General features: G+C 36.8%; 1 protein-coding gene across 6 annotated transcripts in view; it reads left to right on the top strand.

The window, feature by feature from the left end:
* The window catches only part of ITSN1 (intersectin 1), a 133,190-nt gene that overhangs the window by 85,204 nt on the left and 20,712 nt on the right, over positions 1-27,274 (top strand). For 5 of the 6 annotated variants that reach the window (XR_011727808.1, XM_071753819.1, XM_071753813.1 and 2 more), the window contains 9 exons: positions 413-657; positions 2,243-2,402; positions 3,203-3,408; positions 4,124-4,206; positions 6,309-6,475; positions 12,110-12,155; positions 16,775-16,896; positions 19,701-19,818; positions 23,854-24,045. Coding sequence is in view for 5 of the 6 variants with exons in the window: in XM_071753819.1 (XP_071609920.1) it covers positions 413-657; positions 2,243-2,402; positions 3,203-3,408; positions 4,124-4,206; positions 6,309-6,475; positions 12,110-12,155; positions 16,775-16,896; positions 19,701-19,818; positions 23,854-24,045 (1,339 nt within the window). In the remaining variant the exon portion in view is untranslated. Of the gene's footprint in view, positions 1-412; positions 658-2,242; positions 2,403-3,202; positions 3,409-4,123; positions 4,207-6,308; positions 6,476-12,109; positions 12,156-16,774; positions 16,897-19,700; positions 19,819-23,853; positions 24,046-24,364; positions 25,948-27,274 lie in introns of those variants that run through there. The other variant, XM_071753839.1, reaches the window with a different exon arrangement.

Raw genomic sequence — 27,274 nt, 5'->3', positions numbered from 1 at the left:
AAATCCTTTTTGATTTGGCTTGAGGAAAAAAAAAAAAAAAAAAATTGCAAAGCAGTATTGCATTACAGAATGTTCCCTTATCTATTAATACAACATAGAAGGAATAACTATCAACATGATCCTCCAAAGGTAAATTAAATAAGAACATCAAAAGAAGCATTTGGATGATGCTCTCAGGCACATGGTGTGACCCTGGGAGTGGAGTTGGACTTGATGATCCTGATGGGTCCCTTCCAAATCAGCAGATTTTATTCTATGATTCTGAAATTCTTTCTAGGTAGAACTGGTATTAGTAGTGAAGGTGTCATGTCTCTGTGACTAGAAAAATTACTGTGTATGAGATGGATTGTTTTAAGTAAAAATTCTATTTGTATGTTATATTTTTTAATTTTCTAATTTCATGTGTCTACAGGTGGATGAAAGTCAGACTGGAGAACCAGGGTGGCTTGGTGGAGAACTGAAGGGGAAAACTGGATGGTTCCCTGCAAACTATGCAGAGAAAATACCTGAAAGTGAAGTTCCAGCTTCTGTAAAGCCAGCAGTTGAGGCAGCTGCTGCACCTAAAGTTTCTGTGCATGAAACCACTGCATCACTGGGAGCTCCTGCTTCTACAGAGAGCACTACAACTGCCAATAACTGGGCTGACTTTAGTTCAACGTATGTTTGAGTAGTGATTATCACCTTAAATGTGATGGAGTCCTTTTTAATCAATTTGACTTGGATTGCAGCTAACACAGAATATCAAGATAAAATAGTTTGTTTGAAGTAAAATATTTTTTCTGCACTCAATAGTTAAAATAAGAGTCTTGTGGAACTTAAAGTATGCTTGGAGCAATGCAGAAGGACACATGGCAAAGAGGAGATGTTCCTAAGTGTAGGGTGCTGACATGATGGAAATCCCAAGGTGTTCACCTTCCTTCTCTTAAATTAGTCAACACAGATCCACATTGAAGGTTTCCAGCTTGGATTGTGCAAAATATGGTAATGATAGAATTAACATAAAAAGATAATTTATTAATTCCTTATCCCAGCACTAGTAAGGCTGATGTAGATAGAACATGTGCCCCTCCCTAGCTGTGTTGTTAACTCAGCTTAATACTCTGTGCAGTATTATCAATCTTATGTAAATGGTGTTGGATAAGTACTTATCTTATCTTTTGATCATGTATTACATATTTATAAATTAAAATATAAATATCTTAGTGTAATATTACAGTACATAACATATTCTATTTCAACATTTTCATCAAATAGGTTGCAATAGCTTTCCCAGTTCCTAAACTTTCTGTTTTGCTAAAAACAATAATTTTTCTGAAGGGGAAGGGCAAGACTAAATCTTGAGCTTCCTGGAAATGTCTTGTACATATTGGGTTTTATAGTTTTCAATAAATCATATTTTTAACAAAACTCTCTCTACCCTCGGTGGCTAATGCATGCTTTCATGCTTTTCATAAAAATTAATATTCAATTTCAATACAAAGTGAGTCCCAGACCATTTATAACAATAATACTATCCTTGACATGATACAGGGGTTAGGGATTGTTGTGGCCTTTGGACACTGTTACAGTCTGGGTGGTCAACAATTGATTATTCCAATTAGTAGCACACACAGCAGGCAAAGGAAAACCAAGTTTAATAACTCCTATATTTCAGGTGATTTTGTTCATTTAACTGGGTATGTGGAGGCAGAGATGTGGATTATGAGATTTAGTAGGCCTTTTAAAGGATAGGAGATACCATAAAAGGCTAAGAGTTTGCATAAAACTTTGAAGAGTTGAAAGAAGTCAGTAGAAAATCATCTTAAGTGAAAAAAAGGATTTGAATGTGAAGCAACAAAATGATGTATGAGGAAAAGGGATGTGAGAAGTCAGTGGTGTGCAGGTGTGAAGATTTCAGATCAGATTTCAAGAGTATTATGATTTGTATTTTTAGGTTACCTTTTTCCATTGTATGTGGTATAGACTGCGCTGCTTGAACTTCTGTTGCATTGAGGAACAGTTAAGAAATGAAATTCATTTACAGGAACAGCTGGCCTTAAGTAGGAAGGACAGGCAACTGTGTTTAGAAATTGCCTTTTTAAGATAAATTTATTGTTAGCCTATGTTTTATTGCACTGCTTCCACCCGAGAGTTACGATGCTCATCGAATATTCAATTAAGATAAATTATCCTGGAGTGCAGAATTATATATTTTTTTTTTGCACGATTTTTTGCATGAATTAAATAATTTATCTTTTTTCAGGTGGCCAACAAACACTAGTGAGAAACCAGAGACTGATAACTGGGATGCCTGGGCAGCTCAGCCATCTTTGACTGTTCCCAGCGCAGGGCAGCTGCGGCAGCGATCAGCCTTCACTCCTGCCACTGTCACAGGTTCATCTCCCTCTCCAGTCTTGGGCCAGGTAAGCAGCTGTATTCATTAAAACTGTTCTGACCCAGCAGAAGAGTTTAGAAAGCCAAGTATGAACATTAACCATGCTTTAAAACAATACCCTGGGAATAGGTGTGCTGTTTTGGTTCGGGGTGATGAACAGGTAGCGTACATGTGTTTGCAAAATCTGTGGCAGAATTTAACATGAAGTGGTTTCTGTTCTGCTGTTCTGTACAGGGGTTTTTTAGATTTCAGTGGGCCAGTTTTACTGTTTTGGCAGGGTGCCAGTTTTGGATTAGTTTTTTGGGGCATTTCCGAATCACATGACAATATCCTTCACTCCAAAGTGGATTATATAGTTAAGGGAATAGCAATGGCAAAGCTTCACATCAGATTAATTCCGTCCATCTATTAAGGCTTTTCTATTTCCTCAACTGAAAAATATCTTGTTCTTGTAAGCTGTGTGTTCTTAAAATGCTAAGTATCTTGGTGTCTTAGGGCATTAAAAAGTTGGAATGTACAATGAATAACTTTCAGCAAGGCATCATTTTCCATAAAGGTGAAGTCCTGCCAAAATAGCCTCATGGAAGTTTATTATACATCTATCTTAATTGTAAAACTTGTTAATAAAAACCTCTAATGATCTTGCATTCTATTGATTATCTGCTAATCAATAGGAAGACTGTAAACATTTCTGGTATTATTTTGCAAGTTCAATTGACGTACTTTGCTTAATAAAGCTGACAGAATGTCTGTGTATTTTGTTGCTATGTATGTGGTATAAGAATATAATTCCTTAAGCAGCTTCTCTTTTAAAAAAAATTCCATTAGGGTGAAAAAGTAGAGGGGCTTCAAGCACAGGCTTTGTATCCTTGGAGAGCGAAAAAAGACAACCACCTCAACTTCAATAAAAATGACATCATCACAGTTTTGGAGCAGCAAGATATGTGGTGGTTTGGAGAGGTTCAAGGACAAAAGGGGTGGTTTCCCAAGTCATATGTGAAGCTTATTTCAGGCCCCATTAGGAAGTCAACAAGGTATTTTATTTGCTTTTACTGTAAGTTATTTCTATTCTGCAATAGTTGAATAAATAGTAAGAGTTGCAAACTCGAATTTTAAGTTTGGAATCTACTCTGAAAAATGGTGGTTTTTTTTTTTATATTACTCTCTTCTGAGGAGTTTTCATTTCTAGTCCTAGAAAATTGTGTGAGGAATTAAAAAATTGACCTCAGTTCTTCTTGAGTCATGCATCACAAACCATAGATCCAAAATGTAATGAGCTGTCTTAATTTTCTATGTCTTACAATTAAAAAATTAGTGTGTTGAATTTCATGAATTACAGCTGTGTAAGTCATAGCTTATCTTTCTCAGAAATAAAAAGATATACCTCAAAATTTAATCACTTATAATTACTTTTGGAGAATGAAACAATCAAAATCTATTTCTATGTAATATGAAAGTAGTGTTAATGTTAGTAATTTAAATGAGAATTATTTTAGGTATTATTGTTTGGGTTTTTTTCCAGAGGGAAAGGAGGAGAGGCAGAAACTTGTGTATTTAAGGCAGGACTTATGTAACCTAAATGTAACCAGGACTGGCCAATGTACTTAAGAGCTTTAATTAGCACATTTACTGTCTGTTCTTTTGAAATGTAGGAAATTATTTATAGATGCGTATGCCTTTTTTAGTTTTTAAATATAATATTTTTTCAAAAGATTTAGTTTCTTAAATAACCATTGTTTTCTTCTAAAGCATGGATTCTGGTTCCTCAGAAAGTCCTGCTAGTCTGAAAAGAGTAGCATCACCAGCAGCAAAAGCAACTATGTCAGGTGAAGGTAAGCATTTCAAACTGAATGGCATTAGTTGTATTTTACTATGTAATTTAATAGAATAAGATTGGGCCTGATAAAATTGAAGTGCAAATCCATTTGCCTTTAGAATGATTCAAAATTATTACAGTAGCAATCAATATATGTTGTGTATATAGCAGAAATAATTTTTCGTGCCATTAAAATGTCTTCTCTAGTCAGTACTTTCTCTTTTATAAATATTTTGGTAAAAAATCCCAGTCTAGAACAGTTTTTTTGCAGAAGGCCAAATAAGCACACTGTACATGTACTTCACGATGTCAGGAATTATTAATAAATGTCTCAATTTCACCCACTGCCCCATTAAAGCTCTTATTTAAAGAAATTACAATTGGTTATAAAATGCTGTGATCCCCATGGTCAAGGCAGCCCCTCATTTTCTCTGTGGAGGGCACAGACAGGTAATTGTCAGACCTCTGGAGGGTTTTAGAAGGCTTGAATTCCATGCTGCTGCTACCCTTCAGCAGGAAGTTCATGTCTCCACTTTAAGAGTGTGGGCACTCTTAATTCAGGTCAATGCACAGTCAACTAGGTTAATTTAAATCATTCAGAGTAAATCAGTAAATCTAAGTCAAGGTTACAAATGAATATTTGCATATAATCTCTATAGCACACCTTAAGTTTTAAGCTAAGATTCTATATACAGTTTCAAGTGAAGGAGTCTCTTCTGGTTACCAGTGTATTTTAATTTATCACTGGCATGAACACTACAGAAATTAAAAAGAGGTAATGGTAAAGATCCATATAACCAGGAAAGTGAGATAGTAAGTTATTTCAAAATACAACTGGCCTTCCTCACTATATATTTGAGAAAAAAAAATTGTAGAAATGCTAAATATTTTTTGTAAAATATGGGATATCCTCAGTTTATTTGTTTATATTTTTAAAAATTACAGCTTTTAATAGATTTTTTAAAAGCTGCATTTTTAAGAATATAATAATATAATAAATAATATAATAATATAATAAAGTATGGATTTAGCATCTTCTATTACATTTAAACAATTTCAAGTGTATAGCAGACATATTTAATGTCTGTGTTCATGTGTACGTGCACGCAAACAGATGTGTGTTCTTCAGCTGCAGTTTTTAGACAAACCATGTCTTAGCTTTCATTAATGATGGTAATTGTGGATTGAATTCCTGCTGAAATTCCCCAAGGTTTTTGTTCAGATTTAGTGTTCAAACAAATAGAACAATTGCCAGCTGCAGTGGAGTACTTGAACATTTTAGCTACATATGCTTGAAACTGAAATATTGTGAACTGCTCTTAGGTCCAGAGCTGCTCCTAGAAGCAGAGGATATAATGTTTAGAAATCTGTTTTGTGGCCATAAAAAGTGTGATAATGCTCAGTTAAATAAGAATGTATCAAGTTGTATAGAAAATGTTACTGAACAGTCTGAAATTCTTCTTTGTAATCACATGTATAAAAAAATTTTCAGGTACTTCTGTGACTAAATTATGCATTGCATTTCTCAACATCAGTCTGCTTTAGTATTTTTGTACTTGAATACTAAGTAGCTGACTGTGTTTCAACACAACAGAACACATTGAAGCTTTGTCTTAACATTTCCCAGCCATCTGTTGCATAAGATGCAATGAGATGTGCACACTTCGTGCAAAGCTTCAAGTGATGAAAGAATTCATTGTATACAAGAGCCAAACAGCTTATGTCGGATGAAGAGTGTAGATACAGATATTTGGATACTGAGTCTTTCCATAGCCAAGACTGGGAATTCTAGTCTAGCACAACATAGAAAATGTTGGGAAACATGTTTTAAGAATGGTTTTGATAAAAATTATTAATTTATCTACATTTTAACTATGCTAGCAAATTATTTTGAAAAAAAAAAAAATCCACTGGAAGAAGCCTTTTGACAGATTATATTTAGTTCTAATTATATTACTTCATGCAGTATGTATTAAGGTTTCTATAAATGGTAATTTATAAATTTGTCTTCTATCTAGCCTGTGGATAGACAACATTATATTAGTCAGGTTTTATAAATGAGAATTGAGCAGTTTATCATTTGTTTTCCCATGTTCTGTATTTATTTCCCTCTTACAGAGTACATTGCTATGTATACTTATGAGAGCTCTGAACAAGGAGACCTCACTTTTCAGCAAGGTGATATGATTCTTGTGACAAAGAAAGATGGTGACTGGTGGACAGGAACGCTGGGTGATAAATCAGGAGTTTTCCCATCTAATTATGTGAGACTCAAAGATTCTGAGGTAGAGACATATTGAAATGTTATGAAATGGGCTTTGGGGGAGATATGTTTTACCTGGTGTTGTAGTGATAGTTGCAAGCCAGTGGATCATAAAGGAAGAAAAAATATTTTGCAGTTTTACGAAATGTGGGATTGGAAAGGGAAAACAGTACCAGTTGCATTTTACAACATAATGTCATCAATAACTTTGTGGATTATATATTAAAATGAATATTGCATAGGCTAGTAGTTAACTTGGCAGTCTTATAGAAACAAATCAGAGTATCTATGACTACGTTGTTCCCCAGGTAAGTTCTTAATGACTCAGTTGAATCTTACTGACATTTTAAAAAATACAAATATATATATAAATATTTAGGCCTTCCTTTTTTCTTTTCTGTAGTGTGATTTTCTTCTGTTCTGTGATTCTTGCAATGAAGGAGTACAAATTTCAAAACTAAACTTAGCAAACTATTAATTTTATTTGAAACTTCTTGGCTGAATAAGAGAGATTCTGTTTCACCTGATTTTTATCCTGAAATATGCCAATAGAGCATGGCACTGTTCAATTTTTTTTCTTTCTTTTTAGGTATTATAAAGAATATGTTTTCTTATTTTTATTCCTCATCTCTTCAGGAGGAAAATTTATCAACTTGTAGGAACTTAGAGTCAATTTGTAGTTGGTGGTGTTTCGACTGGGAGAAATAGTAAGGTGATGCTGCTTCCAGAAACTTTTAGAAACTTTTCTGATCTATATTTTGCATCATGTAACATTTCTATCCCTAACACTACTACTTTGGGAACAAATCATTCTTATACAGAGAATTTCTATCCCAGTTTTAGTTAATTGTTGCCTTCTGTTGTGAGGTACACTTTTCTGTGCATGCAGAGACTGTAGTTTCATAAAGTAGAATCACTGAGGCTGGAAAAGACCCTCAAGATCACAGACCTCAACAACAAACCTAACACTCCAGGTACCCACCACTAAAACATGTCCCTAAGTGCCATGTCTACATGTCTTTTAAATACCTCTAGGGAGGGTGACTAAATCACTTTCCTGGGCACCCTGTTCCAGTGCCTGAAAACCCTTTCAGTGCAGAAATTTTTCTGGTTATCCAATCTAAACCTCCCCTGGTACAACTTGAGGCCATTTCCTTTTTTCCACTTGTTCCATTGGAGAAGAGGCTGACTTCCACCTCACTACAGCATCCTTTCAGGTAGATGAAGAGAGCCACTGTCTTTCACCTGACCTGTTAATAAGCCCCTTCAGGACACTAATCAGAAAACTAATTTATCAGTAGTGCATACTTCTTAGGTGGTACTCTGAATCATCTCAGCAAGGGTTGGAGAAATGTCAGTACCAGAATCAGTACAGGAGGAGAGTAGTCAAGGAGGCAAGATTGCCTTAACGTTGGCTTAGATTATCTTGAACTTCTTTTGAACTGCATTCTTGGCTCATTTTTTAATGCTGAATACTTAATTTTAGAGGTAAAACATCATACCTTACATTTAAGATATGGTTTTGGATATGCCCGTGCTCATTCCTACCTTTCTATTGCTTCAGATTTGGTTACTATCAAGCAGCAGACAAAATTACATCAGGTCCCAGACTAGAAGATAACTACTTAGTAATTTAATTAGTGGAGGTATTGTAGATGTATCACTACAGAGCCCATCAAAGCAGGCTAACTTGTCTTTTTGAAAATGGTAGCAAATTGTGTACAGTAGCAAGTTGTGGTGTTTGTCAGGGCAAAGTTTTACCCTGACAACAGAACACAGAGTCTGGACAAGAAATTCTGTCCCCAAGCCTGGCAGTGTGATTCTTCTCTGAGTGGTGCAGCATCCCATAAGCTGTGACTGTGGAGGTGTGTGTGTCTGTACCAGGGAACTCCTTTTTGCAGTCAAGGCTGTGGATTGTAGTTCAGCCCTGCCAGTTTTCACATATGTCAAAAAGATAGTGGCTTGCACCCTGGGGAGGTATAGGAACAAGTGTACAGATAATTGCCTTGTGATCTTGTGATGATCTTGTGATCATCAAACTGTGCCCTAAGTATTTTTATATTACTTCTTTGTATTGTAGCTGATAAATGGGAACTTGCACTGTCAGCTTCATAAAACCCTGTGAGGTTTGTTTCATACATAAATAGTAACAGCTAGTAATTAGTTACTTAACCTTGGCTACGTTCTTGTTAGTTAATGTTCAGTTTCTGAAGGAATTATTTTGTTTTCCCTTAAAATATTCCCAACAAAGTTTAGTCTCAAAACCTGAGATTTATATTCAGATATGCAAAGCTGCCTTTTCTGTGCCTTTAAGGGCTGGATGCTTGTCCTGTCTGGTGACAGACAGGCACATACATTGGCAAATCTTTGTAGAGAACTCAGAAATAGGCATTTAATAGTGAAAACTGTTTTTATTAGAGAGTTCTATTTGATGTTTCTCTTAACATGTCTGGGACTGAAACAAGTAAGTGCAGTTCATCAAAAAGGGTTCCAACTGCCCTTTTTGCTGGTGAAAATCACATCTTCAGATAAAATCTTGATGAGAGGGAGGAAAAAGCACAGAGCTCATGGAGATCTTGATATCCAGGATGCTTATTTTCCTAAAGTGATTCATGTTCCCCGTGGGACATATTTCTTGCTCCAAGTGGATAATTGCCATTACACGTACAATGTTTTGCTATTCAGCTTGTTCACAGAGCCAGTTTTTACAAAGGATTTCACAATAGTGGCTGTCTGTTAAATTTCAGATGTGCCGCTGTGCTTGGACAGCTGGCTGATTGTGGAAAATGTTACTGAAAGAGTAAATTAATTTTATATGTTCTGCACTGTTGACTTAAGACCAAAGAAAAAGTAAGGCTGTACTGATCTTTCAGCAGCAGGCATAAAGTTTGTAGAAATGGTTTAAAGTCTAAAAATATCAATGGTTTATACATAAGAAGAATATTTTTTTTTTTACTTTGTTCTGTGCTGAGTCCCAGGCTACTTATTCACTTCGAGCTGCTAAATTAAACTGTTTATTTTTCCTTTAAGTTTCAACTTATTAGCAGACCGAAAGACTTTGTTCTTCAAATAAACATCAGCACTGGCTCATGGTCCATTTTCAGAGTGGACCTCATTAGGTTGAGATAGACAGATAACCTGTAACAGGTTTTTATTCTACCCTGTCTTTCTTGAGGCTGGTGATAATACCTCTGCATAAGGTATGGAGCTCATATGGTAGACTTGGAAACACTTCAATTTAGTTACAACACTAGTTACAAAACTTTACATAGATGTTCTGAAAATAATAACAGTCTGAATGTATTTAATCTGGATTCTAACATTTTAAGAATGTTGTACGATTCTTTTCAATTGTACAACACAAATTGGCAAGTCTACTGCTTTACTGTAGAGTGGAGCAAGTTCTGCTCTACTGCTTCAGGAGACTTTATTACTTGTCACAAAATATCCTCAAATGTAGTTTGTGTCTGAGATGTGCAAAAGGGAAATAGATTGCTTTCTCCACTATGTGTGTGTCTCAACAGAAAGAATATAAAGTACTTCTCCACCTAATCTTCTCTACTTGGGACTTGAAGTCATTTTGTCTGAACCATCATCTCCAGATGATGAACAATGTCTCCAGACCTAAACTTAGTCTTTGTATCTGATCCCTTGGTGATGCTTTCCTGTTTCACTTTTTTTGTTAATATAGGTTGCTGTGGTTTTAGAGAAAGGTAGAGAACTGAAAAAAGAAAGGAACACAGGAAAGAAAGGAAGATTTGCTGACCCTGTAGAAAGCAACTATAATCAGCCTTTTACAGTGACAAGAAAGTAGCACTGAGACAGAAGTATCCGAGTATCATTTAGCTTAAAGAATCCATTTTCTACTATTCTTTGCAGAATTTAGGCTGCAAAATGTTAAGGAAAATCATCATATACTAGATACATGTAATGCATTTTGGTGCCAAATAAATGAATAAGTACATAAATCAATCAGTCTTCACACCTCCACTCTTACTTTCAAATACCAGTTACAGCTTGTGAGGTAGGTAATACCAGCTTTGCTGCTTTTTCTTCTGCTATTAGATTGACTTGAATTGACTAATACAGCATTGTGAGGTGCTGTAGTTCAGTTTGAAAAATCAGGCTTCTTTAGCAGCATTTCTGAAAGATGTTAAAAATGTGGATGTCTCAGAGCAGCTACATAATCTTCAAAGCAGGTTAAAGATCTAATAATATATTTTATACAGGCATTAAAACCCAAGACAATGGCCCTTTTCTCTTAATTATTAAGCTAGTTTTTAGTTACTCATTATATTGGTTTCTGTCAAAATCCCCAAGTTTTCAAACCATCAAGTTACTATAGAGAATATTGAGGATGAAACTGTTCTTTTCCACTGAGGAATTAGAATTCTGTGAAAACCCTCAGATTATTTGATAAAGGCTCCGAGCTTGTAAGTTGGGCATTAAAGGAGAAGTTATGGGGAGATTGAAGTGTTGGGAGCCTTGCTTGAAGCAAGGAGTATATTTATGGTTATTCAACACTTCTGACCAAAGTAGAGATTAGACTTATGTTGCTGTTATCCATGTAAAAGATTTTTATTGCAGAAAATAAGACTACCAATTTACTGGGATCAGACTGAAGTAATTATTTAGGTGGCAAGGGGAGGCTAGCCTAGACAGGGATGGTAACTAAAAGGATTAGAAAATGACTGAGAAAGGGAGGTGTGCAAGAGGCAGTGTTGAGACCACACACTATTTCAATTGCTCTAATTTTATGCATGCAAGTAGTTCTGTGAGTGCATTAAAATAAGAAATAAAGATTTCTCTTCCCAAATAACTAGTGGCCTCAAGGAAAAAGTTTTATTTTATTTTTTTTTAGAAAGAGAACTTTGTGTTTGAAAAATAGCAAGGCTTTTAATGTTAAATTTAATTTTCAGTATTGCTTTTTTCCTATACATAGCTGAGTTGAACTAATCTCACTGTTTGCTAGATGTCTTGTGGATGTCCAGAGGCTTTTCTTGCAAGTCTCTTGTCTTGGATGAGGATGATAATCACCCCATCTAGCTTCAGAGGAAATAGCTACAGACACATAGCACCTTGCTGTTCAGTGTTCTTTTCTCTCACTTGGCCACAGAAAATGGTGGTGGAGCTTTTACTACAGCAAGATAGTTCACATGACTCATCTTAAAGATGCACTGACTACTCTGACTATGATAATGTGCCATATGAGAAATTTTAGAACCCCATTATATGAACAGTATTGAAATAAGTATGTCCATTTAATTTTTTAGGCATATTTGCAATCCAGCTATCAGTAGAACTGAAAACTATTATTGCTTGACTAAACTTGACAGAATTCACATTCTGTAGTTATGCAGATTTACAATTCAAATGCTACATAAGTTGGAATTACATTGGTATTTGCAGTCCATGAAAGGAGGAAGAGCTCATGAAAGATGTCTGTACATGTGTATAATTAGTCATGCATTTCCATACTCTGCTTGTTGTTTATTGCCATCTCAAACATTAAGGGGTTTTGTAAGAATGGGTCTTTCTGTGAAAGATTTTTACTTACATCTTGTTTAGTGTGTTAAGTTGTAGGATAGTAAATAATATCCAGATACTGGAGAAATAAGTATGAGTGCTAAACTTACATTTTTCTTTCTGTTTCAAGGCTCCTGGAGCAGCTGGAAAAACAGGAAGCTTAGGGAAGAAACCTGGTGAGTTGTATATTGTGACAGAACCTTATATCTGTTCTTAGCTATTTTATGACTACAAAATCTTTTCCATTAAAATAAATTATGCTTGCTTTTGGTCATTTTGTAGTAGTTTGCACTGATGAAAGCCATTGTCTACAATAAAATAATACACAATCTGTCCATCATTTTGTCTGGTATGTATTGATCACTAAATAGGATTTAGCAAGAGAATAAAAACCTGCTTGCTCAAAAATGAATGTAAACTTCATGATAGATTACTGAGCAGAATGGTGGAAGCCTACAGAAAACCCAGGTTTGCCAGTGCTTCTGAAAATGGAAGTCCACATTTTTACTGTGTGTTTTTACAGCATTTTGCTCAGAATGCTGTTCAGTATGATATGCATAGGCTCTGTGAGCTCTTATGCCTGCTTCTTATTTTGAAGAGCACTTACCTTGTATCCATGCTGTGTAGCTTATTGCCTGTCAAGGCTGGTCATATTGTGGAAAATCATATTGCAGGTTACTTCTTTGGCTAGAAAAAGGTCCCCTGGCTCTTGGGGTGATGCAGGCTGTTCTTCCAAATAACCATTGTTATTTCTGAAGATCATTAGAAAGCTGCATTCTCTGCCATTGGCAGGCATTTGTAAACTTTCCAGAAGACATTTTTTTCCTACGTTGTATTTATTTGCTTTTGTACCCAAGAGATGACTTAGCATTGAGCTGAACCAATCTACTCAGAGGGTGCTCCATTCTTCTGTTCTGTCCTTTTCTCTGAGGCTTGTTCAATTGCACAGTGAGGTGGTTCAAGGATGTGAGCTGCCAATTCTTGCCTTATTTCTCCACACGCATATGCATATTTTGTTCTGTGGGGATGAGGCTTTGCTTTGCCTCCCTGAACTGGCTCACCACCCTTTAAGTGTGAAAGGAGGGAGGGAGAGTAGATGGCAGCAGCCCCAACTTCATGTGCTTTATTTTACTTTGACACATGAATAAGGGACTTCTTTTGTCAAATCTTACTGATCCCTGTATGGAAAGAAGGGCTTGGAAGTAAACTACTCCTGCCCTTTCTAACTTTAATTTGCATGATTAAAAATAGTTTTCTTAATAGATACAAAGCTCGAGAGAGGCAGACAAGAATAGAGATCTGGAACTGATACCTGTTAGGAACAGTCAGAAGATGCAGATAGGTCTGTCTGCTTCCCATGTCTGGAAGAATGGTGGATGGCAAGACTTCAGCCTTACACACACTGAGCTCCTACCCTAACTTTCAGTGGAGTAGACCTGTGGGATGTTGACAACAGATGTGCTCAGAATCTTTCGGAGTTTTAGAACATTTTGGGAACACTCCTGTGTATTTTTCAGCATGGAGATTCGTGAATGCTTTTGGTATAAATGACCTGCAATTGCTCAGCCAGTGTAATTGAAATGCTAATGATGAGGTGAAACATTCCTGTTTTTTCTAGAAGCAGCAGGAGGAGTGGGTGGAAGTTGGTAACAGTGTGTGTTGAAGGACAAGGGAAAATAAACTGTTCTCTGTGAATTTAAGCAGCAACATGAAGACAATTAGGCTTTTTTTTTCCCTAAATGTACCTGCTTCAGTAGAGGCCACATTTTTTGGCCTGAACTGTAATTGAATTGGAACTCTTCTCAGTAATTCAATATTTAAATAAACAAGAATGAAAAATCCGTTTCTGGAAGGAAAGCTATTTCTGGATGGGTTTGGGTTTGTTTTTTAAACTATTTTGCTGAGTTGTTTTCCCTAACTTGCTGTTTCTCTGCAATATGCAAGGGCTGAATGTTAAACTTGTAATTGGTATTGTAAGTTATTTAACACAAAGTCCACTGTAAACATTCTTCATGGTGCTGGTTGGTGAAACAGGATATTTGATACTGGGAGCCTGATAAATGACTTTTTTTGTAGGTAAGAAGGAGAAAAATCTTGTTCTGATGATGCAGGGCATAGGTTTTTTGCTCTTTCAGTATTATACACTGAGTATTGTAATTGCCATGGTAGTGAGAGGGGTTTTTGTCTGATTTAAAAAACATTTGATTTTGACAGACTCCCAAAGTTAATTTTGTTGCTTGTGTTCATTTTGCCTCCTGAATGGCTGGCTCTAGGGTGGAAGAATAAATGTGATTCTGTGGAAAAACCAGTAAATGCAGGGGGCTTGCAGACTTTCTAAAAGCATAGCCTAATTTCCTGCCAAGTAGCTTGCTTGCTTTTCCTCTGTACAGGACAGACTTTGTCACTGGTGGCTTTTCTCTACGTAAAACCTTGTTCTTTCTTATCACCTACTATTATATTTTAACTATCAATTCTTTCTTCTGTCTTCTACTTTCACACTTTGCGTGCTCTCTATGTTCCAGGTCCAGGTTTAAAGCATCTTTCTAACTGTCAGCTACTGGCTTTAAAACATCACCAATTTGGTTCCACCTCTGTGTGCCTGCCTCTCCCCTCTTTGAGTTATCTATCACAAGGGAGGTTCTACGTAATTAATTCTGCATGTGCCATTGTTTGCAGTGACCTCAGATCGCTTGTCACCTCTCTGTTTCTTCATCCTCCTCATTTATTTCTTGACGATTTTTAATTTTCCTAATCACCCTTTTCTTTCAGCTTTCAAGGAAACTCTCTGATCGTTTTCCTGGCGGTCTTGAAATCTCATTGTTTCTGCGAGGCAACAAAACATTCCTCTGTTTCAAGGGACTTAGCTGTGTGGTTTCCTCAGCCTACAACTCCCTTTTCAGTGATTGCTCCCTTTCTTTGCCTCACCACAGCCCCCCCTCTCCTCTCCCAGCCTGTGGGAGATGTGTTGTTCCTGAGCGCCTTTGCTGTTTCTTTTGGCCTCAGGAAGTTTGGCTCTTGGTTACAGAGAGGACCAAGTAGGATGGTGCCCAGCACTCTCTTACTTTGAGTATGGCTGCCCATGAGAAAGCTGGAGACCACTTCTGTGTCTCCTTTGCTCCCTTCAGCCTCAGTTCCTTTTGCTGTTGTTGCCGTGTTGGCTGCTAATCCAGCTCACGTGTCAGGTTGCTTTCTGATGCTTTATAAAGGGACAAATTGATGGCAGGTGTGACAGTTTTCTGCTGAGTCTTCCAGTGCCAGGTTGGATGGGATTGAAAATACATACAAGCAGTAATCACTAATGAAAATAACTGACACGTATTTTTTTACGAAGACTTTAAAATAAAAGCTGAAAATGTCAAGTAGTGGATTGATCAGAGATCAGATAATTGCTGAGCTTTTAAATTAAGTTCGTTTTATTTGCACTGAAGGAGTTGAGACACGTATCTGTGACTTTGAAGGACTGGCTCAGCTGTGGGCTTGTTCTGGGATAGCCTTAAACCAGCATCAAAACCAGTCAAACCCAGTGCCCAGATTGCCTGTTTGATGGTCCTCAATTTTGTTTGATGCATTGCCAAATATGAACCTCCTTTGTCTTAAACAGAGGGTCAAAATTTACTATTCCAGGAAAGATTTTTTTCATTAAAATTCCATGTCCCACCAAAAAAACCCCATCCCCTAGATAATTAAGGAGGATACATAAGTGGTGAATGACTGTGTACCGGGATCCTAAAGGGGAGTTTTCAGCAGGAACAACACTGCTTCTCTGCTTCTTTGGATGTCTGAGGCCCTTTACAATTAAATAAAGGCTAAAAAAAAATTTCCTACCTATTCCCCTTTGCTCATAGCTAAAAAGAGACTACATAAAAGTAATGGCCTCAAAGGTTTAACTTACTCAGAGCTAAACATTTCCCAAAATCTGCCATCTTTTGTTTATGAAAGGTTTCAAATAACCATACCATAAAACATATTCTCCATTACCCTAATCATGGTTTGAAGTGCCAAACCTGCCTTAAGAGCTGTCAGTAGGATGTCAAAATACCTACAACTGCCTGTAAGCTCCAGTCAGTTAAAATTAGTTCAGCCCCATCAGATTGAGTTATCATCTGTCTTTCCAGAACCACCGTATGATTGAGTAAATTTCATTGTCTACTTATTTTGCATTATGTGCTTATTTAAGGGAGAAATAATTGTGAGTGCACTGTTACACTGCATCAGGTTCATGCTGATAGGTGATCAAAAAAAGGCACCAGCTTTGTATTAATGCTCATGGGATAAAAATTTCAAGCTAAATAGTTTTTGTTGCATTTTTAAGACTTTTTAACGTGTAGTCTAGTGGTAAGAAAATTTCTGCAGGCCTTTATTGGTTTGCACATCTGTTACTGAAGTTTCTTCATTATATTGTCTTCAATATTTATCTCCTCTTTTTAGGGAGCTTCGTCCAAACTGATGCTACAAAAATGTATCTATTGGAAACCAGTATTATGACACTTGATTTTCAGTTCAATACAGCTCTAATTATGGTCATTATACTTCTCCATTTCAAATACTTTTCATATCCTACCCATATTGCTGCTGCACCTATGTTGTTTTATTCTTGTAGTGCTGTGAACTTCTGATTTGTTCTGTAGTTACTGTATGTTTTCATGGAGCTACATAAATACTAAAGAATTTAATGGAAAGAAATAAATTGATAAACTGTGCCAGTGGTAATAGCAGAGTCAATCTATAGAATGTGGTCAGATTTTTCCAAATTAATATTGTGGGTTTTTTCTTTTTTTCTCCCCTTCTTCAACAGAAATTGCCCAAGTTATTGCCTCTTACACAGCAACGGGTCCGGAACAGCTTACTCTTGCTCCTGGTCAGCTGATTCTTATCAGAAAGAAGAATCCAGGTGGCTGGTGGGAAGGAGAGCTCCAAGTTAGTGACTATTTTTTTTTAAAAATAAAATTCTTTGTAAAAAAAAACCACAAAACTGTAATATTCTAACAAACCAAAATGAATAATGTGTCAGTGATAATTTTGAAAATGTCCTGCAATTAAACATTAACAAATAAAATGCCTTTACAAAAATATGCATATATTCTAGTTCCTTAGAAGTGGAATAACTTTTGGAGGACAGCAGTAGGAAGCTATTGTGCCTCTTTGTAAGTCAAGTTTACCTATCTTACAGAGCAGACCCAGGAGGGCCTGGAGGCCCTTCAGGTATAAGTGAATTTTAGGGCATATAGCTTTGGCTGCTTTTGAAATCCTCCTGGTCTTTTGTCCAGTGGTCTTCTTCAAGTGAGCAAAAAAAGCAATTTTCATGTCAGGTAGTGGGGCAAGTCAGCCATTCAACAGGAGTGCAAGGGACTGCTGGGTTATGTGACAGGGACTAATTTGATGTCCCATTCCAATAGTGCCCATCCACAAGTGCATTTGGGTCAGGCAATACCTGCATGCACTGTGAAAAGTGGAAGAAATTCTGGAGTGTGCTGTCCTGAGTGTCTTCCTAAGGAGCTTTCTAGATGGCTTCAGCCAGAAGTTTGGCTGTCCCTTCTGTTGAAAGGCTGAGGAGTATTTTACAGCAGTAGGTTTTGTAAGATGGCCAGAACTTTTTCAGGTTGCTTAATGAATGTGACAGTATAGAAAAGCTGTTTAATTGCCTCATCTAATGTAGAAAATTGAAAAGAATGGTATCAGTTTGCAAGCACTAGCTAGAAGAAAGCGTTAATCCGTTGTATTTGAAGGAAATGGATAAAATATTTTAACCAATTTGGTTTATGTAAAAATAGAATTCAACATCTTGGAAACTTGGATTCTCAATGACTTTCAAGTGACAAAGCTGGGATTTTTTTGTTTGGTGGGTGGGGGTTTTTTGTGGCTTATTTGTTTTGGTATGGATTTTTGTTTGTTTTTGTGGGTTTTTTCAAAATTTTATTTTTATTTCCCTCTTCTGTATGCTGAATGAGGTTTTGTTTGGTTTGGGGTTTTTTAACATGAAATAATGTAACTAATTTAGTTTTGAAATGCAGATGCTCAAACTAACTCAGATTCTTTTTCCACATTACTGCCTACCTTTTTTGCCTTACCTGGTGGCATTTTTTCACCTTTTGTGAAGAGATCAGCTTCCAGGATTGCTTTGGATTTCATTCTCAGTAGCCTTTCTGTGGTTGTTAACTTGTAGATTTAAAGAGTCTAACATTAAATGTATTTTTAGATAGAAAATAAGCCTCGCTGGGCAAGAGCTGTCACAATTATCACATAGTACCTAATGTGAGGCTTTTTTAAAAATTAATTTTTCGTTGTGTAAATACACATGTAGCTTTAGGTATCTTAGTATCTTAAAAATGGCTTCACAAGATTTGGAGAAGGGCATTAGTATTAACTTTTCTTTATGCATTTAACTTCAAAGTGGCAGACTTTTTAGAAGTGTATGTATAGTTTTGTTTCAGCCTTGAGTAGCTTTTGCTGATACTTCCCTTAGGGGTCAGAATGAAAGTAAAGTAAGGCAAACATCCTAAGCATGACACGGCCAGGCTTAATGCAGTCCTTCAGAGTATCTTAAAACATAGGCTCTAAATACACTTTAGATCAAGCTCTTTCTGTTTCAGTAAAGAAACAAAGAGAGAAGGAAGTAGTTAAAGAATAGAATGTGTCAGATGATCCTTTTTTTTCACTAAGCTTAACATCTGTTTTGGTTTTGAAGGCAAAACTCTACATGCCCAATTCTACATGCTTTGCCACACTGGTTGAGACCTGCAGTTCATCTGTCCCAATATCCCATCTCTGACAGTAATTAATTGTGGCTGTGTGAACAGCAACTAATTGTGGCTGTGTGACAGACTGTAGAGCACTGCTGTAGGCCAGGTGTATGGTCACAAAAAAGCCAGGTGTGTCTCAGCACACAGAAATGGACCCCACGCACACTAATACATGTGTGCACCAGGTTGTCATACTGATGTTCTCTGATTAGATAGGCACGAGGACATCTAGTGTGCTTTCCAAAACATCTGCTAATTAGCATCATTTGGACCATATCCATATGTATTTGTAGGTGCCAAAGCTTTCATTGGAATGTGGCTTTGGGATTTTGCAATTGAATCCAAACTTTACCTTTTTTTTTTTTTTTTCCTTACCATCATGCTTGCCCTTTTTCTAGCACTTGCTAATGTGACAGATGTTTATATTATGTTGTTTGAGCAGGTGAAACTATTAAAAAGTTTATATACTGTTCCTTTAAAAGAACAGAGGTAAATGGGAGTCTTAATCTCTACTTACACAGTCACAACCTAGTATCTGTTTAAATGCAATTCTTTGCACAATGAAAAAGCATTTTAATGCTGCCACTCATTAATGTGATGGCTAGCTAAATATTCTAGAGCTGTGTTTTAAACAGAATCAGCAGAAATCTCAGAATGATAAAGGTTGTTGTATTAATTATGAGGCACACAAAGTGGAACCATAGTAGGAAATCAAAATGGGAACACTGTTAAGTGAAAAATCCCCCCAGTTAGTTGTAAATAACTGTTGTTTAGATATTTTAAAAGTTTACTTCACATAGTGGAAGTATCATGATATTAAATTATAGCCACAAAAATAGCTGACTTTTTTCTTATGAAATGCATTTTTCTTACTCTAAAATCATGAGTGTGATTTCAAGTAGTTAAAATAGTGGCTGAATTGCCTTGTCTAATGATCTGTTGATGTGCATAGTCCTCTTAAAATAATTGGTTTTTTACTAGGCACGAGGGAAAAAACGGCAGATAGGATGGTTCCCTGCTAATTATGTGAAACTTTTGAGTCCTGGTACCAGTAAAACTACACCAACTGAGCTACCTAAATCAGCAGCATTACCTTCAGGTAAGCAATGTGGTTGCATTAAATAAGTTGCTTTTGTAATGTGCTTCATTTACAATAGGACTTCTAAAAATACACATGGACATTCACTGGGATATTGAGTATCTGTTACACCAGTCACTTTGATAAAACTCCTCATTTTATTTTTTTTTTAATGAGAAAAACTATACAGTTGGTCTGTATATTTATGATGGAGGTCCCTCGGGTATGAACTGTTGCATGCTAAAAAGCCATGTGTGACATTACCTCTTAAAGAGTAAAACATTCAATTTATCAGTCCTATTTGTTTGCACTAATTGTAGTAAACGAATTTTTAAAGTTTCAGGGTGATCCATGGACTGAGAAATTGAAGCACCTCCCTTTTACTTTTCCTAAGGTGAAGTGTGAGAAAACCACTCAAATGCAGATGTAGCTTTAGATCTTGTATAGCTACTTACTTTAAGTTTATGAAGGACATAAGGTTTATGAAAGGACACAAGAGTGATAGATAATTATATTTTTAGCTCTTTGTTTCAGCTCTACCACAGGCAATACCAAGCACTTCTGTCAATCTGTTACAAAGTGTAAGACCTCAGAAGACTGAGGACAAAAAGTTCATTCCTTGTGACTGTTTCAGTCTTGAACAATTTTGGGCTTGTGAGTTAGTGCAGTGCCAAGTAAGGAGGATTCCTGTCAATGAAAAACATGTAGAATGGATGTAGTTTTTTCCAGAAGCCACCCTAAAGACTTAACGTGGTTGTCTCTCATCTGTTTGGACTTAGTTGGAGATGTCAGAGGGCAAAAGCTTGCTGCATTCAAGGAACATTTTTTTACTGTATCATTAAAGTGAAATATATATATTTCTAAAAGAAAAACCACAGAATATATTTTTTCCTTATATATATGAAGGATTATCATGCAGTTCATGGAACTAGAATTAAATACCAAGTCATTAGTTTCGTGTGTCATTGATATAAATAAAAGCTCCACCTCACAGAAGGCAGATGTTATAAATAGTACAAATTCACTCCTTTGGTATAGTCATAAAGATGCAGATAATCACACTTCTGTAAAGACTCATGAGTTATGGTCATGCAGTTAAAATGGTAACTCAGCATCAAGGCATGTATTTTTAGAAGGTAGTATGATGGGGTTTTATTTTTTAATTTTTTTAATTATTTCAGGTTTAAAATTCTAGAACTTTTCACACATGGTGATGAAACTTTTACGGAACAGACTTTTTAGCACTTTTTTTATAGCCTACAGAACACAAAAATGTTATTTATAGTTATTTTTATGATATTCAATTTTGTTATAGACCTTTTCTTTTGGAGGATGAAAAGAATAATTTTTTCATTATTATAGCTGGCCTCCCTAACTGTGTGGTTAACATAAGAGTCTAAGAGATTAGGACTTGAGAAGCATCTTCTTAGCTCAAGTATTTTAGTGGAGAGGCTTACTATAACAAAAGATGTGGAAAGCCTGAAGAAAGCCATCTACAGGGGTTGAATAATGCCCAAGGTGGTGCATGAAGGGTCTGGGAGTGTGGCATTACTTGTCTGGGTGTTAAAGGTAGGGGATTCATCAGAAACTATTATCATCAAAACCTCTGTTTCTTTTGTCATTTTGTTTTGCTGTACATGCTTTCCATCTGCCATACTGTAATGCAAATTGCATGGCCTCAGCAACTCTTAAAAGTTATTTTAATGCATGGACACTTTCAGTTTATGCTTTGCAGTTTTCTTATTTTCTGACTGCCTTCTGTGCCTTCCCTTGTAAACTTGTGTCATGAACTCGGCCTTCCTGGTACTGAGAAATGTAAAGAACTGCAACTTCTTCTTGGAGTACCCTATGGCAACGCTACAGGCTTGGGGAAGAGGGGCTGGAGAGCTGCCTGCTAGAAAAGGACCCGAGAGTGTTGGTGGACACCTGGCTGAACATGAGCCAGCAGTGTGCCCAGGTGGCCAAGAAGGCCAGCAGCATCCTGGCCTGTATCAGGAACAGTGTGGCCAGCAGGAGAAGGGCAGTGATGGTCCCCCTGTATGCAGCACTAGGGAGGCTGCAGCTCAAGTACCGTGTTCAGTTTTGGGCCCCTCACTACAGAAAGGACATTGAGCTACAAGAGTCTGTCCAAAGAAGGGCAACAAAGCTGATGGAGGGGTTGGATCACAGATCTTACAAGGAGCAGCTGAGGGAGCTGGGGGTGTTCAGCCTGGAGAAGAGGAGGCTCAGGGGAGACCTCATCACTCTCCACAACTCCCTGAAAGGAGGGGGTAGCCGGGGGGGGTTGGTCTCTTTTCCCAGGCAGCCATCAGTGAGACAAGAGGGCATGGACTTAAGCTCTGTCAGGGGAGGTTTAGGTTGGATATCAGGAAAACTTTCTGCACTTGGTAGGGCTATCAAGTACTTGCACAGGCTGCCCAGGTAAGTGGTTTAGTCACCAACCCTGGAAATATTTAAAAGCCATGTAGAGCTGATGCTTAGGGGCCATGGTTTAGTGATGGACTTGGTGGTGTTACAGTTGGACTTGATGGTCTTAAAGGTCTTTTCTAACCAAAACAATTCTATGATTCTACTGCTGGACAGCACCAAACTTTTGTAGAATTCTTTGAAGTAGAAGAGAATGATCTGAATTAGAAATTCCTGAAAGAAATTCAGTCTAGAATGGGTTATAATATGCATTCCTTTAGGAGTACTGGTTTATCTCCAGCATGCCAGGGAAGTGTACACTTGCAGTTGATGTGTAAAGTGTGACAAATGACAGTGAGTGCCCCCTTTTTTATTTTGAATTTTTTTCCTTTTTGCAGGTAACAAAGCTACATATTGAGACATACACAGAGTCCTGTTAAATGTGGAGCTTAGTTGCTTATTATATTTGTCAAGAGGACTAACATATTAGCTAAAATGAGTTGAATAGCTTCTGAACTATAAAAAAAAAAAAAAAAAAAAAGATGTATTTGACAAATTTAAATAAGCTGCTGCCAGTACAAGTATGAAAAGAAAATTCTGGAATGAATATATGTAAAGAACATGACGGCAAGACTAATTAGGTAGAAGTCTTGTGTCTCAAGGCAAAATACCAGAAACCTTCTGTGCGTAGAGAAAAAGTCAGAGGAACAGAGGAAATTATGTATTTAAATAAATAGTCCTGCTGCTTTAGAGAATTAAGAAAGCTGCTCTATTGAAATTGAACATAAATGGCTGTATTCTAAGAATGAGTAAGATTTGATGACTTTCACAGCGATGAAGTAGAAAATAGACTGCTGAAAGCAGTCCTGTGGTGCCAGAAGTGCAGCCTATATGGCCTTGTATGCTTTTTATTTTTCTTGCCCTTTGCAATGTTTTTGTGTTCCTAATGTCTCAGTGGTAGTACAAGTGTATCACTGTTGGCTTTCTCTGGAATTATACAGCTGTCTTGAGGTTGTCTGGTGCTATCTAGAGAAGTGCCATTTTCAGGCTTTAGGTAGTGGAGCTTAGTTTCCCAAACTTTTCTGGCCATTGACTGGTTCTGTTGGAAATGATACTTTGGTGAGGTTTGGTGAAGTTGTTGAGGATGCAAAATCTGTTATAATAAATGTACGGCAAATTTGGTACTTCTGTGGGGAGAAAAATAAAATTCATGAACTGAAAGAAAAGTGTCAACATCTTTGAACTGTTTGACTGTTTACTAAAATTTTTCCGATCTTCTCCTCCTGTTGACCACTCCCAAACAGAAGTACCTTAGGTGCAGTTCCAGGCAGCTCACTCTGTTCTCAGTTTGCACTGCTGTGCTCTGACCCCTCAGTCAGAGCTGAGTGAGAGATCAGTGCTGCTGGGAAACCCTTGGGATCTTTTTAAACCCCCTTGAGCCAGTGTGTCGAGGGCTCAGCTGAGCGCTGGTGCAGGGGCACGGGAGGGAGGGAGGGGCAGGTTCAGGGCTGCATCAGGGCTGGTTCAGATCAGCAGAGTGCCTTGGAACCACACACTCCTGAGGTCTGTAGTGTCCATGGCTGGTTTGTGCATAGCTTATGTTTTGCTGAAATGTTACCAGTGCCACAGACCTCTTCCTTTATCTTCCAGTGTGCCAGGTAATTGGCATGTATGACTACACTGCACAGAATGACGATGAGCTAGCATTCAATAAAGGCCAGATTATAAACGTCCTTAACAAGGAAGACCCAGACTGGTGGAAAGGGGAGGTGAATGGACAAGTGGGTCTCTTTCCATCCAACTATGTGAAGCTAACAACAGACATGGACCCAAGCCAGCAATGTAAGTGACCCTCTCTGCTGCCACGCTGTGATTATTTGTGTAGTACTGTAAGACGAAACATGCAGCATTGCTGTGATTCTGCTGTGGTTTGCAGAACTCAAAGCTTCACCACTTGCTGCACTTGTCAAAGTCTCTTTGAAGACCTTCTGTAATGCAAACCTTATTTTGTGTTTGTTTTATTTTTAGTTCCCATTCCCTTTGTAGCATGTTACCCCTTATCATTTTTGCACCATGCCGTTTACATGCCTGACTCATTTTCCTAGCTTGAATTTGCTCATTGTTTTGTTTTGCTTATGTGTTGTTTTCCTCCTTTTTCTAGGAATCATATGTTGTCCATCCCCCACTCAGGCTTGAAAGTCCTCAAAGAGACCCACTATCCCATATCACTGCCCAGAGGGATGATGGGAGATGCAGCCTTGATCATGTGGCTTCCAGCATGATCATCTACTGCCTTCTGAGTAGAAGAACACACTGCAGAGCAGTTTACCTCATTTTACATTAGTTGCATGTAATCGCAATGTTTGAGTTAATTACCTACAGATATAGATGCAAAATTAAAATGAAACAAAACAACAACAACAACAAAACGAAAAAACACACACAGAAAAAATCAGAGGATAGTGGGTCCTTTTGTGGCTTTCATAGTTATCGAACTAATTTTTCCACCTTTGCACAGGTGCTTTTAGTAGTTTTAAAATGGTTTCAAATATATATTTTTAGCCTTTTAAAGGAAAAGTATAAATTAAATTTTTCTTTGCAATTTTTATTTGAGCAAAAAGACCCACTATCAAGGAATGCTGCATGTGCTATTAAAATTGTTCCAAATGTCCATAAATTCGAGACTTTATGTATCTTTCTTTTTTATTGTTCACTTGTCCAGTGTTGTCAATATGTCTTTTTTTTTTTTTTTTCTTTTTTTAAAGATTTTCTTTAATTACAAAAGGACAGAAGGAGTTAAATCAGTTTAAGGATTTTTAAATGTGCCCAAGTACAGATAAGGTATTTTGTTGTAGTCATTGTACTGTATGTATCAGGTGTTCCCTGTTGAGTGTGTAATACATTGTGGAGAGAAGAAATTAACTTCCTTCCAGTGCAAGAGATATTAACCTTGCATAGTGTTATTATCCCAGTTATGTTAATTTTATTTTGCACATTATTTGTAGCTGCGTACAATTAGAAAACACCCTGGTCCGTGTTTGTCTCAGATGTTTTGGTTTTTGCATTTTCATATCAGAAATCAATAGAAAGCTGCATTCGTGTGGGATTTGAGAATTAACTTCTTTGTTTTCATCTTGGTTACATGAAGATTGTTTTCTCATTTTTACTACTTATGACCATGGAACGACACATTTTGAACAGTAATTTTCCTGACAAGAAAGAATGTATAGAAATATCTCCCTGCAATTAATTTCCAATGTTTACATTTTTTAAACTAGACTGTGGAATTTATACGAATTAATATTAAATGGAGCTTACAGTCAAGTTTATGTAGTAGATGTGCTGTAGCTAAGCCATGTTTGTCTTTTCAGCATTAGTTAAAAGCTCTTGATGAAATGCCTGGTGCTGTTAGTGCAGAAACCCTCTCTTCTCAATGCCTCAAGCACAATATAGCTGTTCTAATTACTTTACCATTTAGTTATGTTTTGGTTTATGTATTTCATTTATTTCTAAATTTCATGCTGGCAGTGTTTTAGTGTTTCTAATCCTACCCCATCTCCCTCCTTCTGACCCATCATGCAGTGCAAAGAACAAGTGAAGCTCCTTATTCAATTGCACTTCAGTATTTCATCAATATGAATGTAAATTATATAAATATATAAAAACCTGCAGCTTTAACAACTGTAATACAGCCTTTAAAATTAGTTACATGTATAGATAATTAAATTCTTCATATAAAAGATAGTCTAAAATGTGTTTGTTGTCTTGTTGCTGTGTACACAGAGAATTCACCAAGTGGCATTAGTGCATGTAATGAGTTTGCCACCAGAGTGGCCTGAAGCCCACCTGCTTAATTTCAGAATGACACTGGTCTTGGTTCCTTGACTATTATTTCAATATAAGTACTCAGTTTGATCATGATTATCTTGCAACCTTTTGCACCTTTCTTTACTCAATGCTTTCTGTGTGTTACAAATCAGTTGGGTTTTTTTTTACTCTACTGGTAGATGAATTAAGAATACTCCGTTGTTTTCCTAAGGGTTTACATTGATGCTAGGCTCTGTGTTTTATGCCAGAAGCTCTAGTCTGAAAATATGCACAATTGCACAGATTTTCTTTAGGATAGTGTTTAACATGCACAAATTTTGCTTTTACCTCTGTGCCATTAAAAAATCAAAACCGTTTTCTTCTCCACCATAGCCACTTGATGAAAAATATGCTGCCTGGTGTGATGGAAATTGAAGAGAACATAATATTTGTAATTTTCAGTGCCCATTGTTCTGCTTGCTGAGAATGATGTAGCCAGATTTTGCTCCACTATTTCAATATTTCATGCATTAAAATATTATTTTAATGAAAGGGTATCTCTATTTTCCTATAATGAGCTGTTGTGTTGAAAGATTTATAACTTGACTAAAAGCATTTGTCCTAAGGGACGTTTTGTTTTTTATGACTTCAGGCCAGAAGCACACTTTCTCTCTGCATATTGAAATATGGCAATACTTTGGATATAGGGGATTCAGAGGCTGCTTTTTTTATTCCATTAATTAAAGTGAGAAGAAAAATAAAACTATTGTGATAATCTCCAGGCTACATGTTTCCTAACATGCTTCTTACACACACAGGTGTATCTTGTGCCAGGACTGCTCAGACAGAAGAGTGCTGTGTATTACCCAACAGGAGCAGCTTTATCAGGCTCTCTGTTGTTGAGAGTAATTAACTCACAAAAACCAGAAGTGCTAGACAAAGATATTCAAACCATTGTGGCTGATATTGACATACATTGTTGAAATATCTATAATGTTTATTTACTCGATTATTAAAGTTCTTAAGTCTACTACTGTAGTTTGACATGGTAGTGTTTAATCATCCTCATGATGGGTGATTTCCCTTGAGTAGCAAGGAAGCAAGGAACAAAGCTTCTTGTTGTACTCACTCTTTCTTACCTGTCTGGATTTTTGTTTATATACATATATAGGTGTATATATATATATATATATATGAGAAAGGGAGTATGAAAGCAGTTCTTTAATAAAGAAAATGGATTAGTTCCATCCAAAAAATAGTTTTT

Source organism: Heliangelus exortis, chromosome 1, assembly GCF_036169615.1.
Source record: "Heliangelus exortis chromosome 1, bHelExo1.hap1, whole genome shotgun sequence".
Taxonomy (NCBI): Eukaryota; Metazoa; Chordata; class Aves; order Apodiformes; family Trochilidae; genus Heliangelus; species Heliangelus exortis.
This window is presented reverse-complemented; position numbering and strand designations above follow the sequence as displayed.